At 35.9% G+C, this 19,095-nt stretch overlaps 1 protein-coding gene across 1 annotated transcript; it reads left to right on the top strand.

Annotated features, from left to right (window-relative positions):
• The first annotated feature begins 8,754 nt into the window (after nt 1-8,754).
• On the top strand, nt 8,755-19,091 carry LOC145780232 (uncharacterized). The gene is made up of 7 exons (XM_082591935.1): nt 8,755-8,939; nt 9,363-9,492; nt 15,149-15,232; nt 16,518-16,699; nt 17,772-18,052; nt 18,402-19,019; nt 19,082-19,091. The coding sequence occupies exons 2-7, from the start codon at nt 9,390-9,392 to the stop codon at nt 19,089-19,091; spliced, it is 1,278 nt and encodes a 425-aa protein (XP_082448061.1). The 5' UTR covers nt 8,755-8,939; nt 9,363-9,389.
• Nucleotides 19,092-19,095: the final 4 nt, after the last annotated feature.

The raw sequence follows: 19,095 nt of genomic DNA on the forward strand, positions 1-19,095 counted from the left end.
ATTCTGTGAAAACATGTCGTAAAGGAAGCTCATTAGCATGAAGCAAGCAGATAGCCCATTGAAGTGGTCTTTGTAGCAGTTCTTCCATTGCACAAATGCAGCCATTGAATCACCCTATCATTGATGCTGTACCTTCTGATCCCACAACAGCTAAGTTTGTGCAGAGTTCGGTGTTGGAAATGAACTCAAATATTTCTTTTGCCAAAACACGACCTTTTCCATTGGGAGGGGACAAGTGAGTGAGGTAATATTCTCCGGGTTCTCCTACTAAAACAAAATGTTCCTCCAGGTCTGTTGTCATATAGCTTTTACCAGTGGGTGCTTTAACCATAATTAAAGTGGCATCTTTTCTTCCATCGCAGTAGAGTCCATTTACAAGCTTCAAGTTTTCTGCTTCTGTTTCTTGTATTTCTTTTCTGCACCGTTCTCTCTCTCTTCGTAACTTGCTACGATCTACCACAAATGAATCATTTTTTTTGTTGATCATTCCAACATCTTGCAAAACACAAGTTGCAACAGCAGCTCCTGCACGGTCCGATAGATTATACCTTTCACAAACTCTTGCCAAGTTGGTCCACTTTACACGATTTTGGTTTGATGATTGAGATTCTTTCGTAAAAATTGAATTATTACCAGAAGATGTTGATTGCATGGACTCTGAATCGCTTGAACTACAATTGAATTGCTCAATAAAGTGCTGGCACCTGTGTTAGAAACATCACGATGCTGGATTGATCTTGACTGCCTTCCAAATCTTTCATCAGCTGACGAAAGTGGCACAACTTCACCCAAACATTTTCCTACGCGTTCTGCTTTTTGATCTTCATAAAATGCATAATCATCTGGTGCCATCCTTAAGCCATATTGACTTTTCAATTGCTTTCTTTGTTTCTCATCGCAGCAAAAGATGTCAAAAAGCTTATCAACATCTTGCAAGAAAGTGGTTTCCAGTTCCTTACAACGATCTGATGTTTTAGATTGTTTAGGATACCGAGTTAAATCACTAAATTTTAACATCAGTTGATTGATTTTTTGTGCAATACTCAACTCATGAATGGAAAATACATTGCACCAAACCCATCTATCATGTAGCTCCTTTGCAACTATTCGAGCCGTTTCCAACTTTCTAAAGTGATCAAAGTTGAGCATACGTTCAATCACTTGTCTTTTAGTTGGGAGTAATCCAGAACGAAAACTATCAACACTTGAAAACTTTCTCCACCGTGCAACTTTTTGCAAGCAACAACAGACTTGGATCTTTTTCTTGTTAGCATAATGTTTCAGCTAATTAAATTAACCAGCTCAATTACTTGTACATATTATGATAAACTACATATCTGCAATAAGTCAAACACACAGTTATAATATTACTTCTTAGAGTAAGCTGCTATTAACTGATTCACTTTTGAACGATCTATCCTTTCTTGTAGAGTTAAACAAGAAGATACCTTCTTATCCACCAACTTATGATGATGCAACATTACCAAAGCTGATATTCATTGAATGATGCAATACAATGAAAGTTTAATCGTTCCCTCTCCAAAGCAAAATGTTGCTAGGTTGATATAAAAGTCAATGTATATATAATAACATATTGTAACATGCATTAATACCTACAAATTAGCGTTGCAAACTTGGTAATACCAATCAACTCTTTTAGTGACGGTCTAAAAATCAATAATTTGCTTGTAACTTTTTTTCTGTACATTTTTAAGACAAAGTTCTATGGAAATAAGATAGAAACATGTTACTTCTGCAGCATTTAAGCCAAAAACTAGCTTTCTAGTATAAGCGGTTATCGAGATATGGCAAAATTAGCTATTTTCAGCTCGTTTGGTGAAATTGCACGGCCACTAGAGGGTGCAAGAGCCCAAAATCATGATAGAAGTATTTCATTTGATAATTGGGGCCAAATATCAAGACCACTTTTTGAAAGTCAAAAAAAAAATTTTTTCACTCCACCCTACTAATAGTAGTACTATAAAAGTACCGTATAATTAATGTAAAATTCAATTACATTTGATTTATGCCGACATCAAGTCTATGTCTTGTTTTGCGGTTCTAATGTAAACTTGGGAAATCAAAATGTTATGATATCATTCCTAGGCTACATTTCTTCTGATAATTTTTATTTTTGATCAAGCTTAACTAGGTTATAGGATACAAATTATTGATTAAAAGAGCTCTGTACTTTCGCACTTTTACTGGTTCACTGACTTGCGTACATCAACTGCCTGTTAAAAAACACAGATTTATTTTTTATGACACTAGCACAATCTATTGTGCATTTGTTGAAATCAGCATTTGCGAGATGGTTAGTGCTGTATAAGTATATATCCTTTTGACAAGCTTGTCAATGCGTGGAACTCTTTTGTAAGAGCTACCTCAGACCTGCTTCTACTGCTAGTCTGTTCCTGGCCTTATTCTCAGAAGTGAAGAGAAGCCAACCTTTCCATCGACCTGCTCACAGGTAGGTCGATGGAAAGGGCATTGGAAGCGATAGCCGTGCTTGCATTGCCGGGATACAAACTAGCCATTGCTAACCAAAACTCAGACAGCCCTTTTTTAAATGCATTTTCCATTGTTGAGTGATTTCTGAGAGATACGAGCTCCTCTTGGGTGTCATTATCACCATCAAACACATTGCTAACCATTTTTTTTGCGATTGCATACAAATTTCTTACATTTTAAGCCAAATCGTCTTTTGTGGATGCAACCTAATCGGACCATGAACAGTTCGTACCGTCAGTTCGTACCTTGAAAAGATCAAGAGAAAAAAATTGAAAAGCCAAAGTCGCTATTCGCAGTTTTCGCAAACATTTTGAAATTTTTCGCAAACAAACAAAAACTCTTAGGACCATTACCAGAAATTTTAAAATGTTTGCGGAAACTCCAATCAACCTAACCCTAAAGACTAAACCATTTTAAAATGTTTGCGGAAACTGCGATCTGCGACTTCGGCAAACTCTTAGTATCATTACCAGAAATTTTAAAATGTCTGCGGAAAAACGGAAACTGCAATCAGCGATTTTCTATTTTTTTCTCTCGATCTTTTCAGTTTGTTTGTTTGCGGAAACACCCTAACCCTTTTAAAATGTTTGCGGAAACTCTGATCAACCCTAACCCTTTTAAAATGTTTGCGGAAACTGCGATCAGCGACTTCGGCAAACTCTTAGGATCATTACCAGAAATTTTAAAATGTTTGCGGAAAAACGGAAACTGCGATCAGCAATATTCTATTTTTTTATTGCGATCTTTTCAGTTTGTTTGTTTGCGGATACCGATACCCTAACCTAGTGTTTCTGGGAGCAAGTCTTTTAGGCGCTGACAGTTAGGCGCTGGTCTAATAGGCGCACAGACAATCTAATAGGTCTAACAGACACTGTGGCGTCTGGATATTTAGGTGCGGAGCACTGTGGCGCCCGGTCATTTAGGTGCTATTCCTAGTAAAGTCTGTAGATTGTATCAGCTTGGCAGCTTGCCAGAAAATTATATCATGGCTTCAGTGAGTGAAGCTGCTAAAACCGGCAATGCTTTTCACACAAAATGTTACATTGAACAGAAAAATATATTGTTGTTTTATTGATTTATTATTGTTTTATTTGTTGTTAGTCCAGGTTTGCTTTGGTGAAAGCTTTATCAATAAATTATTGAAGCTTCCGAACATTATTGAGTTCATTTTTAGTTAACTTTTTCGCGACCACGGACGTATACACACGTCTTGGGATTTTTGCCATGATGACCAAGGAAGTATCCCTACGTCCAAGGTTAAAAGGTAGCCTATTTCAAGCAAAAAAATAATGTAAATGATGGCAGATCCATAGTCTTTGCCTGTCCTTTTTTGGCTAATTAAAAAAAATATTTTGGCGGTGCAGTTATCAGATGAGGACTTCTTAAAGATGGGGACACAGTGGATTTTTTTTCTTTCACTCATTGGAATTGGCAGTCAAAACTGGCTAGGCAACCCCTTACTTTGGAATTTCTCGATCAAAAAGACTGTAGGCTAAATTACGTAAACTTTTTGCTTAAAATTTTCCAAATTTCTCCATAATCATTCTGCTGTACCTCCTAAAGCATTGCGCGCAGAAACGAAGTAAATTTTTTCTCATGTGCAGAATTGTTTTGGCATTCGATTAAACTACATATATTTTCATATTATTGTATCATGCTTGGGTAGTAAAAATTATAATGAAGTACACTTTTCTGCCAATTTTTAATTTTTTTAGAAATTAGAAAAAATACCTTTTGGAAAGTTGCTAGTTGTACATAGAATGTTTTAAATTTTATTGCAAAGCTTTGCATCTTCGGATAGCTGAAGATGTATGCTTTCATTTGATGTCAAGATTGTGCGTCTACGTCGATCACATGACATGTTTTTACCGCGTAAATACAACAGATTTGTGTAAAAAATGTCTGGTAATTTAGATTAAGTATAAATTACTTCTGTTCGGGATGGATTGGCCATGTGGCGAGAACGCGTAAGACGCTCTACTACTGTTCACATGAATACATTTCTACAGGGCATATAGGCTACACCTTGGCTACAAGTTGCAAGCATAATGGTGAGACTTCGCTCGTTATTAAACCTAGTCCGGGTTTTGACGGAAAACTAAGCCTACCGCCCGCTTGAGTACAGCCTACGGTACATTTTTTACTGATGTTTAGTTATTATTTGACCTAACTAAAAGTGAACTCAATCTCATACATTTTTGGAAACTTGAATAATTTATTGATAAAGCTTTCGCCGGTGCAAACCTGGACTAACAACAAATAAATGCTGAACACGCGCATTAAAAAAAACAACATATTTTTCTGTTCAATGTAACATTTTATGTGAAAAAGCATTGCCAGTTTAAGCAACTTCACTCACTGAAGCCATGACCAACAACGCACATGCATTAAAAAAACAATATATTTTCCTGTTCAATATAATATTTTGTGTGAAAAGCATTGCCCTACGCCCCTACCTGCCAAGCTGATACAATCTACAGACTTTACTAGGAATAGCACCTAAATGAACGGGCGTCACAGTGCTCCGCACCTAAATATCCAGACGCCACAGTGTGTGCGCCTATTAGACCAACGCCTAAAAGACGTAGACCCGTGTTTCTCAATATTTTGTGGTTCACGACCCCTTTTAGGTGTTTAATACAGCTTGCGACCCCCTTCCTGCTTTCTTTTCTATAGATATTAGATAAGCTATAAAAATTAGCACAAAAATACATTGCAATAACATTTAATTTTAAAGAACTGCTGAATGTTGCAACTTTTAATGTTTGGCATTTCAAACCGGCCTCATGGCGTTGAAAAAATTCCAAATGCTTGCTGATGTGATTGGAATGCTTTGTTTGTAAATGCCGTTTTAACTTTGATGGTTTCATAAATTCAGCACTGAGAACTTCATTGCACAAGACACACTGTGGCTTCTCAATGCTGTTGCTAACTATGGAAGTAGGCTAATGTCAAACATGAAGTAAAATACTCTTTAAAATATTTTCGTTTCTTGTCCATGGTAAGTAGGCTCAGGGCTGCGATTTTTTCTTTCTTGTCGAACGACCAAAAATTCTACGCTTGTTTGTGGAATAGTAATATGACGTCACAAGAGTCAAATTATAAGCGTTTGGCCGCGAGTTACCGCACAAGTTGTGTGGTATCAGAGTCACTTACTTTAAGTTTTTAATCGCACGCTGGTTGAGTGATTCCATCTACAACGACAAAAACATTGCCGTCGCCAAATCAACAAACCTTGGATTGCTGCGATAATTGCCGTATGCTTTAATGTTCAATCAAACGAAATTTTATGCGCTTCTTCATCGCGTGTCACACGACGGTAGCCCAGAGCATCACACAAGCTATTTTATGCGCTGACAATGCTCTTGTGAACTGTAAAAAGTTTGCAACCTTATAAATACCGGCTTATTGTTACGCAAAAGTTATTCTTTCATCGAATGCTTATTGTTTACCGGTGTCGTTGCGAATATAAATCATCGTGAAAGAAGATACAGTTAAAAAGTGGAATTTACCTGCTATAGATTAATTATCAAACAGAAGGAAAAGTTAGTGTGATATTTTGCAAAATTTGTAAAGAATTTTATGACGGAAACAAATCGGAATTAGAAAAGCTACGGGGTCAAGTTAAAAAAGTAGTACAAAATTGGATAAACGGTTCTTTGGCAGAAGAAAAACAATGCTTCTGATCACATGGCATTGCGCGTTCATGAACGGGCAGTTTTGCATCTTCAAGTATTCCAGTGACGATGCGACAGCTTCATCCTCTCATACAGCGTCTTATGATTCCGATTCTGACAGCTAGTTCTTTATCAAACAGACTCGTGTTTGCTCGCTGTATCTCAATTGTGCCGAAATTATGTTAGTGTAAACGTAAATCGAGGCAATCATCTCGCAGTGAGATATTAATTTGTTACCGGTGCCTGGTTGAACAATTAACGTTATTTTATGATAATTCAAAGTTGCTAGATGTCGAATTAATGTAAAACAAACGTAAATTTCTTCTTGGGCATTGTTGCGCAGGCAGCAAAATTCGTTATTTTTGCATTGACTTGACGTCTGTAAACGTTGAATCAATGTAAAAATGATGATTTTTGCTGTCTGGGTACGCACTGTAACCCGCCAGGAAAATTAAATAGATTTGTGCTGACTCGAACGTTGAAACAACCCAAAATTAAGTTACTTTTCCCCCTGAGTTATTTAACGTAACAGCGTGCGTATCGCTACTTTTGGTATTATTACATCACTACAAATCAAACAGTGCGGTCCTGACTCATGATAGACAACTCTAGTGTATTTTTCGCTTCTCGTTTTTTTCGATTCAACGTCTGCAGACGTTGAATCAATGTAAAAACGACGGGTTTTGCCAGCTGGGTTGTGTGCTTTTGTGAACGCAAAATCGCCCATTACGTAATCACAGAAACCCTTTTAGTGGATGGAAGTCAAGTTGCAACCGTGTTTATCTGTCTACTATTCTTTATTCACATTGCAAAATATTTCTGCTATTTTGGAACAACAAGTGCATAAGTCAGACATAAATCCAAACTGGCAAACACGTTGAAAATTAAAGTAGCCTACTTCGGTTACTTTATTTATAAAAGAACTCGTTGTGTCGAATAGCACAAAACGTGTGTGGCGAAATGTTTGATGCCAGGCGTTGGAACTTCGATCAAAGCATTCTCCCGCAGTGTTCAAAATAGCGGCGCTTACGCCTTGGGAGTTTCTCGTGTGAAGCGTCGCTTTTAGACCTAGCTTTGAAGTACCTGGCGCAAGAAAGTTTATGTAAGTCAGCACTCTTATGATTGCATCACGTGATGCCCCCCCCCCCCGATTGTTCCTCGACCTGACGACGTTTTTGACACGACTCTCAGTTTTTTTTTCTTTTTTTTTTTCCTTTTTTTTTTTTTTTTTTCGTAAGGCACGGCGTTTGTCGAATAGTGATGGCGCGTGTCGAGTGACCTCGTCACCGAAAAAAGCAAAAATCGCAGTCCTGAGTAGGCTATAGAACTGAAATATTTATAAACACAGAAATACGTTTACTCCTGACTCACTAAACGCAACTGCACAATAATTAAAATCTGATTTAGACAAATGTTTTTTGTTTTGAGACTGTTAAACAGGCTGACTCAGTTCATTCGTTCGACTTGAACAAACGATGATAAATTGGCCTACAACTGAGCTACGCGTTTTCTTTCGTAACAGTGCAACCAATTAGTCTTTTGCTATGACATTACTGTATACAAAGTGATTGCTGCAAAAAAAATTCATTTTTTCGGAATTTTTTGCGACCCCCATGACAGGACCTTCGCGACCCCCAGGTTGAGAAACGCTGCCCTAACCCTTTTAAAATGTTTGCGGAAACTGCGATTAGCGACTTCGGCTTTTTTTAATTTTTTCTCTTGATCTTTTCAAGGTACGAACTGAGGGTACGAATTGTTCATGGTACGAATTAGGTTGCATCCGTCTGTTGTTATGTTGGGAAAGTCCTTGTTGATAATAATCTGCGACTTGACATTGCTATCAAGCCACTCATTCCATGTTGCACTGTGTTGTCTGAAAGAGGCAGTCAATCCCGCTTGCAGTCTTATTCTATTGCTTTTTGCAATAACATTTTTTTTCTTTTCATGTAAAAATATCATACAAAAATACATTGGATTTTCAGGTGTCTCATGACCCTTGGAAAAATGTCTTGCAACCCCCAGGTTGAAAACCCCTCATTTAGACAAAAATGTGATTTGAAGTTGTAAACAGATCATGCCTTACACTTCTTCCCACTTTTCGGGAAACTGTGAATTTGTAAATTCAGTTTTTCAATTCTAAACGATGATGTAACAAGTATTGTTTTTACATAATTATATATATTATATATCAAATATAGTTATTACAATCTGAAGTCTTTACAAATTGTTTCACCTAACGGATCATCAGAAGGTCTTGATCAAATAGAATTCTATTTGAATAAGACCTTCTGATGATCCGTTAGGTGAAACAATTTGTAAAGGCTTCAGATAGTATTATAATAACTATATTTGATTTAATTTGCTCTGCTTTGCCTTTTTGCTAGCATTGAGCACTTTTTGTAGTATTAATAGTTTTCATTGTTTTATATTATATATATATCTATTTTTTAATTTGCCCAATTTAAATCTATTTAGCCAAAATCTATTTAGCCAAAAAAGTATTTATTTTGCCAAAAAAGTATTTATTTAACATTACTAACATGTTTATTTTGATCTGACCAGCACATTAGCCTACTGATTACTGACCCTGTCGTTACTTGTAAAAGGCCTTAGTTTAATTTCAAGTTAGACTAAACCAAAGAGTTTAGAAATTGTACTGTTTGTCTTATTTTTTGGGTACAGCAATGCAGATAAGTCAAGGTGATAAATTGGTTGCATCATCAATACATATCACACAAGAATAGAATACAGGTAGTTTCTAAAATAGGTTGAACAGTATGAACAACAATAAATATTCAATATCAATATTGTTATTTTTGTATTGTGATAAAACCAATTTGTAAATAACTGTTGCTCATTGCTTAAAATAAACAGATCACTACCTTGAGAACTCTAATTAAAAGCTGCATCTTTACCTAAGAAATTTTGTGACTTTGGTTTTGCTAATTCAAGGTTTATTTTATTTTTCATTATCAAAATTAATATTTGCCATGATATAACAAATGTCTAAAAAGAAAGTAAAAATAACAACACTTGAACGTGAGGACATGTTCAAAAACAAAATGGTTGTGTGTTTTCTAATACAAAGAACGTATTTGACATAGCTCACATCTTCAAGTTTTTTATGCTTCAAGAATTTCACTTGGTCCCCTCTTATATTGTTTTTAAAAATAGGATACCCTACTTTCTCATTGCTCAACCATGACTTCAAACCAAGATTATGTTTTCCTTCAAGCCCAAGAAATGTTTCCACAATTAGATGCTGATGTGGTGTTCATGGTTCTTTCTGAAAACGGATTTAAATGTGAGTGCTGTCAAGATAATGTGAAAGATTCGGTACCTCTAAATACCCATTGTTGGTCATTTTCGACCATTGTCAGGGTTGCCAATTTCAATAGCACAAGTTTTGCACATTTTGGTTTGGGTTGCAATTATTTTCTAACAACTTTTTTAAATGTCTGTCAATTCCTGAAAATGCTCATTATTTTCGGCAATTCCTAATAATTTTCAAGGGTTCAGATCCGTGAGTTTTGCCTGCTTATAACTGGGCTAGTTTTGCTTCCAGTTACCGGTACGGGAAATTTTTAGCAGTTGCTACTTGTGGTATTGTTAATTTCTTTAATTTCCTATTATTTCAAATTGATTTCGATAGAATAAATACTGTTTTTAGTTAAAAACATCCTGCAGCTCTGACAATAGGTATTTAGAGAGAGCCTAATGACTATGTGAGAGAATGATGTACGGTATGTGAAAGAATTCAGTCTTGGCAGAGAGGAAACCTAACCTGGGAATTTTTCCAGATTGTAAAATTTCTCCAATTTTGAAACTAGAATTTTTGTATATATCTTGTAAATCTGCCATGAATCAAAGTGCTTTGATTGCACACCATGGTAAAAGGTACCGTAAATATACTCCCTTTCTTTTTTAAACCTTTGCTTAAACTAGTTGGTGCAACTTGCAGTTTGAATTAGTGTTATGCTCTACTCTGCAAACAATAAAATTATAAAGGAGATGGCTTAGTAATGAAAAAATGGTTGAAGACCTGCTGGGTTTTCATTTTGTGCTCTTTCCTACAAATCTACTTTTGCACGAAAGCTTTGGATTTTGTTTCAGCTTGTTCTTGTATCTGAAACTCCATCATAATTTAATAAGAAAAAGGTCTGATGTAGGCTATACTAGTACACTGATGAACTTTTTATTACCCTTTTTTCTAGTGAGGATTTGTGTTTCGGAAGCTAGCCTATATCTATCAGGCCTCGAAATTTGTACTTTTTTCCGGCGGTCAAGCATGTCCTACCGGACTGACCCTTTCAGCGGACATTTAATATCTCAACCGGACATATTTTTTACATGTAGATTTTGCACAAAATCACACTACAGTATTGTGTAGTCGTGTTTATAGAAGAAGATTTTCTACAACAGAATAACTCTGCAATGGTTGATGGCTTAATTAACTAACCCTGAAGTATACTGGAGCAGATTGCTTGCAAATAAATCAGTGCGTTAATGACAGTCGTGTAATCACGCAATAAACACAATTGAAAACAACAATCCAAATTTCCTTATTACAAAAGCAACTACGTTCACTTATTCCGTGGTTTTCGCGTTATAGAATCGTTGTGCCAAGCGATTACTGCCGGCGCGGGGTTGTAAATCTTCATGTCAGGACCGTCCAGACAAATGCGCATTGGTGACTCAATAGTGTTAGTCTAACACCCTCCCTTCTGTGCAGAAATTCTATTTCTATCAGTATCAGCGTGAATAAGGTCGCTACATTCGCCTAAGCACGTGCGGAACCCAGCTGAGACTTGCTTTCTGTGACGTTTCTTTTTAACAAACGATCAATGTAACACAATAATCCTCATTGTTAAAATTAGAATACATATCCTGCCGAAAAGTTCAGACAACTTTATTTCAAGGCAACATTGCAAGGCGTTGAAATGATGTAAAAATGGCTACTTTTGCCATCAGCTCGTTAACCACGCCACTCTAATGTGATCTTTAAAGCAATTGCCTGTACTATTATCGTTTCAGCTCCGTATTTGTTCGCGTTAAACAAAAATTGTAACAATTCAAATTTAAAATATATTTTTGCTGCATTAGCTTTATTTTTGTCAAGAATTTTGCGCGGTCATTTATGACCGACCAATGAGTCGGCTTCGGCAGACATTCAAGGTCATTCCGGAGGTCATGACCGCCGGAATTTCGAGGCCTGTCTATAATTTGGATTACTAATCAAATACTAAGCTTTAACCAGGCCTCTTTAAAGCCATGAAATGTGTAGAAAATAGGATTGATGTGATCTGAATCACTTCTTCACACAAAACTGCAATAGCAAAGTCCTTGACTATGCAATACGTAGTCGATTTTACAACAACAAAAACATTTTCATATTTGTTTAAAAGTTATATAAACAGTTTATAAGTAAAACATTCTTTTTTATTTATTGTTAATTAAAAATCCACTTGGATTAAAAAAGGATTTGCAGAACAATTACTGATAAAATCTTCACGGTGTAGTAAGAATGTATTTCTTTCTACTAAGAGAAGTGTCTATGGAGCAATCTTACGTATTACATTAAAAACAATGCAAAAAAACAAAGGAATAAGAACAAAAATCACCAAATGTGTTGACTAATCACAGTGCTGAAAGTATGTATTGCATCGATGAAGCTGGTGCATTGTTGACTGGACAGCAACAACGCTTCAGAGTTGCATTAACTACAGTAGAATTATTTAGTGCAAGAAGTTGGAACATAATGTTCATAGATTTAATCTTACTAGCAAAGATTGTATGTTGATGTATGTCTTACATTCTTTAATTTAGTTTTGTTTGTTTCTTTGTTTTCATGTTTGTTAAAGTGTTGTGACAAACAGTTTGCCTGAATATGTAACATATTTTTTCAGGTTAATAATTGTTGTTTATATTGTATGTGATGGTATTTGTGATATTTTAAGATGCTACCTCAGTGGATTATATCACTAGATGGAGGCCCAAAACGGGTCAATCATTCAGCAATTGTTGTCGGGCATAAGATTTTTATGTTTGGAGGATATTGCATGGATGATGATTATATGATATCACGTCCAATTGATGTTCATGTTTTCAACACATATACTAACAGATGGATGAAACTTGTCATTAATTGCAATTCAGATGAGGAATTAGCACAGGTTCCATACATGAGATATGGTCATGGATCTGTTGCTATTGAAGAAGTGGCTTACTTGTGGGGCGGTCGTAATGATATGGAGGGTGCTTGTAATCATTTATTTAGCTTTGATACATGCAAACTTAAATGGAAAAAATATCCACTGAAAGGTGATAGTCCTTCTGGTCGAGATGGTCATGCTATGTGTGTTGTGAATGGCAATATATATGTGTTTGGTGGTTATGAAGAGATAGCCGATTGTTTTTCTAATGAGATGTATGTTCTACAAATGCCATCTCATGTTTGGTATCGTGTTTGCTATGAAAACAATTTGGATCCTATGTGGAGAGATTTTCATACTATAAGTGCTCTTGGAAAATACATATATTTGTTTGGTGGTCGGAGTGATGAGAACGGCCCTTACCATTCTGGCAGTGAGATCTATGACCCTCTATTGAAGGTGTTTGATACAGAGAAGCAAACATGGTTCCAACCAGTCACCTCAACAAGCCTTAACCCTGGTGGCAGAAGAAGTCATTCAGCCTTTGTTTTTCAAGGATGTTTGTACATATTTGGAGGCTTTAACTCTACCATACGTAAGCATTTCAATGATTTGTGGAAATATAGTCCAGAAGAAAAAAAATGGAGCATGGTCAAAACTGGAGGCACATCGCCAGTGCCACGTCGCAGACAATGTTGCTGTATGCACAATAACAAGTTGTATGTATTTGGAGGTACAAGTCCAAATCCTAACTTTCCGTCATTCACTTCAACCGAAGTAAGATATATTATCATGGATGAAGAAAACCTTCATGACCATGATGATATTCATGTTTTAGATTTTTGTCCATCATTGAAAACGCTGTGTCTAACATTTGCCATTAGAAATAATATGGACATGTCTTGTTTTCCTGCTGATGTTAAGTTGGAAGTGTTAATGATGACAACCCCAAACAGCATCAGCAAGTCATCTTCACATCATGGTTGACTAGTTGAAGGGTTTACACAAACTTCTGGAAGAAGATACCTGTAAAATAGCGCTACAGCTTTCAAAAATTTAATGTCAAGAATGAACCAACAAGTGTCTGCTTTTCTATTTGATGCTGATCAATTCACTAATCGCAGTTACAACTACAGTTAAATTCATTCTGAAGCTGTGATAACATCAAATGCTTTCTATGCTTCATGTTTCTGGCCAAGAAACATAATTAATGACAGTATTGTTATATTTTTCCTGAATATTTTGTTTCATAGTTTAATTTTCATTTCTAAAGCAGGCAGTTGGGAACTTTGTGTTATGTTGGAAGTGTTTGTGTCACACAAGTTTAGTGCTTTTATATCTAATTTTGGTCATCGAAAGTGTTTTTTGTTTATTTAAATATTGCATTGCTAACCAAACACATGTACGATGGCTTAATAAACAAAATTATGATTATAATACACTTTTGAGCGTACACTAGCAAGTGTATTGTTTATGACTCATAGATGTGTAGAAATATCAGTACATATTGCTTTATCATGATTATTTTGTATTTTTGTTTCAACATGTACATTGTACATCATTCACTAGTCGTGAAGTAATGCAGGATGTACGGTATTGTATTCGAGGTATATATAATTTTTGTGTAATTGAGATGCATGACTTATCTCAAAGACTTCACTTGTACAGAATACAGGTACCGTACTGCATTCATTTTTACATGCCTTGAAACACCTCACTAGCGTATTTAATGTTGATGTCATGTCAAGAGTGCGTGACCAATGTTTTTTAGCAATTAATGTGGATCACAATTGGATAATTTCAATATGCTGTCCAAAATATGAATATTTTTTCTATAGCGATTTAAATATTCTGGTTTATAGTACTGTTCATTATATTAAATTGTTTTTACTAATTGATAGAATGGTGAGGGTATTTAATCAAGAAGTAGTGTATTGAGAATACTATTCATCACAAATTATTGTAGCTTTTACCTTTGGATCATTTTGTGTCTTTTCTTTACACCAATATCATGATCTTACAGTTGTATTTTTATTCATGTAAAAACCTCATCGACCTACAATGATTTCGTTTTATCATTTTTGTTTAACAGCAACACATCGCAACACAAGCATATTATGTAATCTTGCCAACTGTGCAATCAAAAGAATAGTATTACTAAAAGAATGTCTCAATAACCATCAATAAATTTTGCCGTACATAAAATAGTTGCAGTAAAATGCTTAAAAATTGTCTTGATCAAGAAGCTTTTTTAATCTCTATTGCTTCATCTGGTTAAAAAGATGACATTAAGAGGTGGTACGTGACATCTTGACGTAGCTAGCTTGGTGCCGGGTCTGCTACTATTCGGTGAGTCCGATTCGGTGAGTTCCTAACCTCTAAACCCTAACTCCTAACCCCTAACCCTAAAACGGCAATGATAATTAGGCTACGGTACCCGATAATTTAAAAAAAAAATTGAAAAAATCCCCCGTTAAAGGATCGGACTCACCGAATCGGATTCACCGAAACGGGCCATTCCGCTTGGTGCCAGACTGTTCCTCTCAGTGGGTTTGCGTTTAGTAGCCTTTGTCAAATTGTCCTGATTTTTTGAGGGATGAACTCACACTTTCGTTTGTGTCTTTGCTTTTTACTCTATTTGCTTTTTTGTTGGAGTGTTTTTATTTAACTGCCTAATAGTGACGAGATGTTTCTTTATTATGATGCAGGTATAAGTCGAACATGTACCGATTAATTGATTATTAATTTTGTAGTTGATGTCCAATACAAATTAGGAAAACTTTGACCCAACTTATTTGTTACTTACAGTCAATGATGCTCTACAAAGTTTGATTATATTGACTCAAACAGTAGCAAATTCACCTGTTCAAGACACAGAACTTGAAGTACCTGGTAAGAAACTGTAGTGCTTCCAAAGCAGTTGTTGATGTTTTTATAGTGTGCTAATACTTTTTTAAATGTATTTTCTAGGCAGTGTAACTACAACTATTGTGTCTTTGTTTTTTACACTGATGTTTCACTTTTTGTGTTGCGTACTTATGTAAAGAATATACGTTTTCCAGAGAGGTACTACTTTTTGACGCCATTGTACCAAAATTCCTCAGCACTAACACGCCAATAATTCTGTTGTGGGAAAAGGATATTCTGTCGCGGCCGACTTGATGCGAGACAATTGACCGTGGCCGAGCTGTCGTCGTGACATCTCGCAGCGAGCCTGTTTGACTCGACTTCTATTCTATCTTGCATTGTGCAGATATTTTTTTTACCACTGTTGATTTCTCATCACAGTTTTCTTAAACAAACCAGTACAAGCTACGAACCACAGCGATATGTATACACAATTACACAGGCCTTGACAACATGCAGACTGGAGGCCTGATTGAAGACCGATGTATTTTCGATTTTGATATTTAAACTAAATTGACTTTATATCTCTTTGAAATGATAGTTTTGAGAATCTAAGTTACCAAAGTGTAATCACTGAATCTCAAATCACTGCAAAACTCCTAAAATTATCTTTAAAAATAACAATTTTTTCCCATTTACTATTACTAGTGTACCAGACACTTTTTGGATTCCAGCACAAGTGTCAAACTCTAGTCCGCTACAGATCGGCCTTCAGTCAATTTTTAAGCTGCATGTTGTCATGGCCTGTTTATAAAGGTCGCCATGGTTCCAACATACATGAAATAGAATGTGTTGATAATGCAGTATTTTTAGTGTGCATGGCTTGTATTTTCCTACTCACTTATTATACTCAGATTAAAAAAAAAAACTTTTTCGTAGCTTAATCCTGATATTTTCACACTCTATGAGCTACATATTTAGATTGTTTATTGTACGTTAATATTATGAGGTTTTCGCTTGTTGGTAAAGTGTAAGTTCCATTGACTAGCTACCATTGAAAGAGAGAGTTGTCCAAGAAGTAGACTGCTCAAGCACATACGCTAAGAGGAATTACTTAGCTTGATATTGGCTTTTCTTCGTTGCACATCCTGTTGGTTATTCACGGAGCTGTTGGGAGCAGTAGTTGATTGACAAATTTATCATTAACTCATTGTTAAGAGTGTAGTCCAAAAGTTAAAAAACTAAGCTTTTGCTTGCTCTACAGTGTACACAGTTCATACTATTCATAGTAAATGCTGTAGATCTATCTAAATCCACTTTTGTGTGACAGTTGCAACGCATTCAGACAGACCGGACTTTAAACAAGAATCGGCTGGCGTGTCTGGTGTTTCTTCTGTGACCTACGATGCTCTTGAAAACCAGACGAACGTTTCTGGATCGAATAACACATCCGATGACAAGACTTCCATTCTACACTCGGCTGATAGACCGAAAGAATCATGCCACTTTATTGTAATTACAGTAATGTTATCAACGTTGGCTATGTTGTATAGCTCCTTTGTGTGGCATTTGTGTTTATTAACCACAATGTAAAACTACACGTATATAGGTACTAGGTAGCGATCATCAAATCCGCTGATTGATGTAACTTGTCTAATGTCTATGTTCTATTAATTCTAGTTATTTGTTTTGTGGTTGAAAGTAATCATTTTACATCATACCAACTCTGTTATCAGGCCAAATTTATCATGAGATTTCATTTCAAAAAATCTGTTAGTTTGGAATAACTTGTGTGCCTTAATCACTAATGCATTTTTTTTTATAAAAGAATCACTGCTCTTTGGTTTGCATAGTTTTCGTTCATCAACAAACATATTACCATTTGAAGTAGTGACTAGTGCAGTTGTGTTAATTTTTCATGCTGCAAGAGTTCTTGTGACCTTGCGGTACGTCTTAATGCTTGCAATTGACACAAGTAGTGCTCTATTTTAATGTGATGTGCCTGTGCTGTATATCGACATAAATTGTTTTGTAATTGTTCTTATTATATTCACTTGCCAAAGCGTTCATCCATGAAATATTGGGTATTCATCTGTTTGATGTTTTCTTATTTAACAATTTTTGCGTCATCTGGTAAATATAAAGACTTTAGTTATTTGAGTGCATTGTTTTGCATAAAGTAAACGACCTTTCAAATTCTAATGCTAGCTCACTTGCTTTTTTCCTTTAGCATTAATCATTGCGAAGCAAACGAATATAATTTTTGTTTGCTTGTGTTTTGGAGTGCCGTTTAGTGATTTAAGTTTTTGATTCGATTGAATTTTTATCCTCGGAGTGGAAAAGCTTCTTGCGAGCTTAATCCTGGCAGTTTCGCATACTTGTAGAATGTAGAGGCTGCAATTGCTAGGCTACTGGATTTTTGGTGGTCGAAATTTTCAATCGTAAGGTCAACGTTCAGAACTGGTGTTAGCATCTTCGTTTCTCAAACATCTGCAGTTTTCACGCATGCAGTATTCTGAAATCTTTGTTAGTTTTATCGAATTTTTGTAATGAAAACAGCTGAGATTAAGCCTTTGTTTTTTAGGCTTCAAGTGAAAAGAATTGTTTGAATTCTGTAGTTAAAACACAATCTTTAAGCAAATCTGACCGAGCTGTCGAGTTGCAGGACTGTGCTGACAACCTAGTTTCAACGAAATTACAAAGCAAATCAACCGACGAAACCCTTACAAAGTTTTCTTTCTTGCCCTCTTACGTGTCTGTTGGAAAACATAATGGAATCTGGCTTTGTTTTAATGGAAATCATCAACGAATTCCTGTTGTGAAAAGTTCTGTAAAAACTTCGAAAATTTTCAAAGAGCTTGAAAAGTAGGATATTTCTTGTATATTTAATGGTTTATTTCTATGATGGAAGCGATAACATATAGCCGCTTGGCCGAGTCGAAGTGGTTTCCACAAGGCAAAATTTTCATAATTATGTTTTATTGTCTCTTTATTTTCTTATGCTACTTCAGTTTAGATAATGTGTATTGTGTATGTTAGTTACATACACATGTTTCATTAATTAATATGTGTGTTTTTGTTTCATTTGCGTTAGTTTTTATGTTTATTATATAGTTCATTAATGTTAGTTTAGTTTCATGTGCATTCACTTTGGGTAAAAATCGCCTTAGCCTTATTTAACATTTTGAAGATTAGTGTTATGTTTGTCACGCAGGCAACTGAAAAATTCTCAGACGAAGATATTGAAACATTCGCTGACCAAAACTCCAGAGTCTTTAATCTACTCTCCGGACACCAGAAAACAAACTCTTAACATTGCAGCATCTGTGATCCCACGAAAATTTGCTTTTCATCCAAACCCTGAAACAAAAACTTTGACCACTGTAGTATCAACGTCACACGGAACTAGCTTGTCGCCACAAAATGCTCTCCAAAGTTCCATTGCTGCATCTTCTGATCAAAATTCACCATCTGGAGAAAATGACAAAGTGAATAAAGGAACTTTGGAGATTGATTCAAGTTTATCAGCAGTTTCCCTTACAATAAACGGATGTTCAAATAATACTTTCACTTTTCCGCATTCCACAACCTCTAATCATCCTCCACCTCTTCAAAGAACGTGCTTATCATTACAGAATCCGCTACACACTGTTGGACCGATTCAACCCAACTCTTCATCTTCTGAAACATCACCAATCTTACACACTCAAGCCGTTGATTGGCGGATGAATATGCCTTACTATAATTCTCGTTATTCTGACAACCAATCGTGGCGTCAGTCACCCTCGGCTTATCACGAACCTGGAGAATGGCGACAACCGGCACCAAGGCTGTATTTTAGAAGCTACGGTCATGCCGATCCAACACAGCCTGTTCGTGAAAGTCACGTTGGAGGTACACCTAGGCAA

This window comes from Aplidium turbinatum, chromosome 11 (assembly GCF_918807975.1).
Source record: "Aplidium turbinatum chromosome 11, kaAplTurb1.1, whole genome shotgun sequence".
NCBI classification, from domain to species: Eukaryota; Metazoa; Chordata; class Ascidiacea; order Aplousobranchia; family Polyclinidae; genus Aplidium; species Aplidium turbinatum.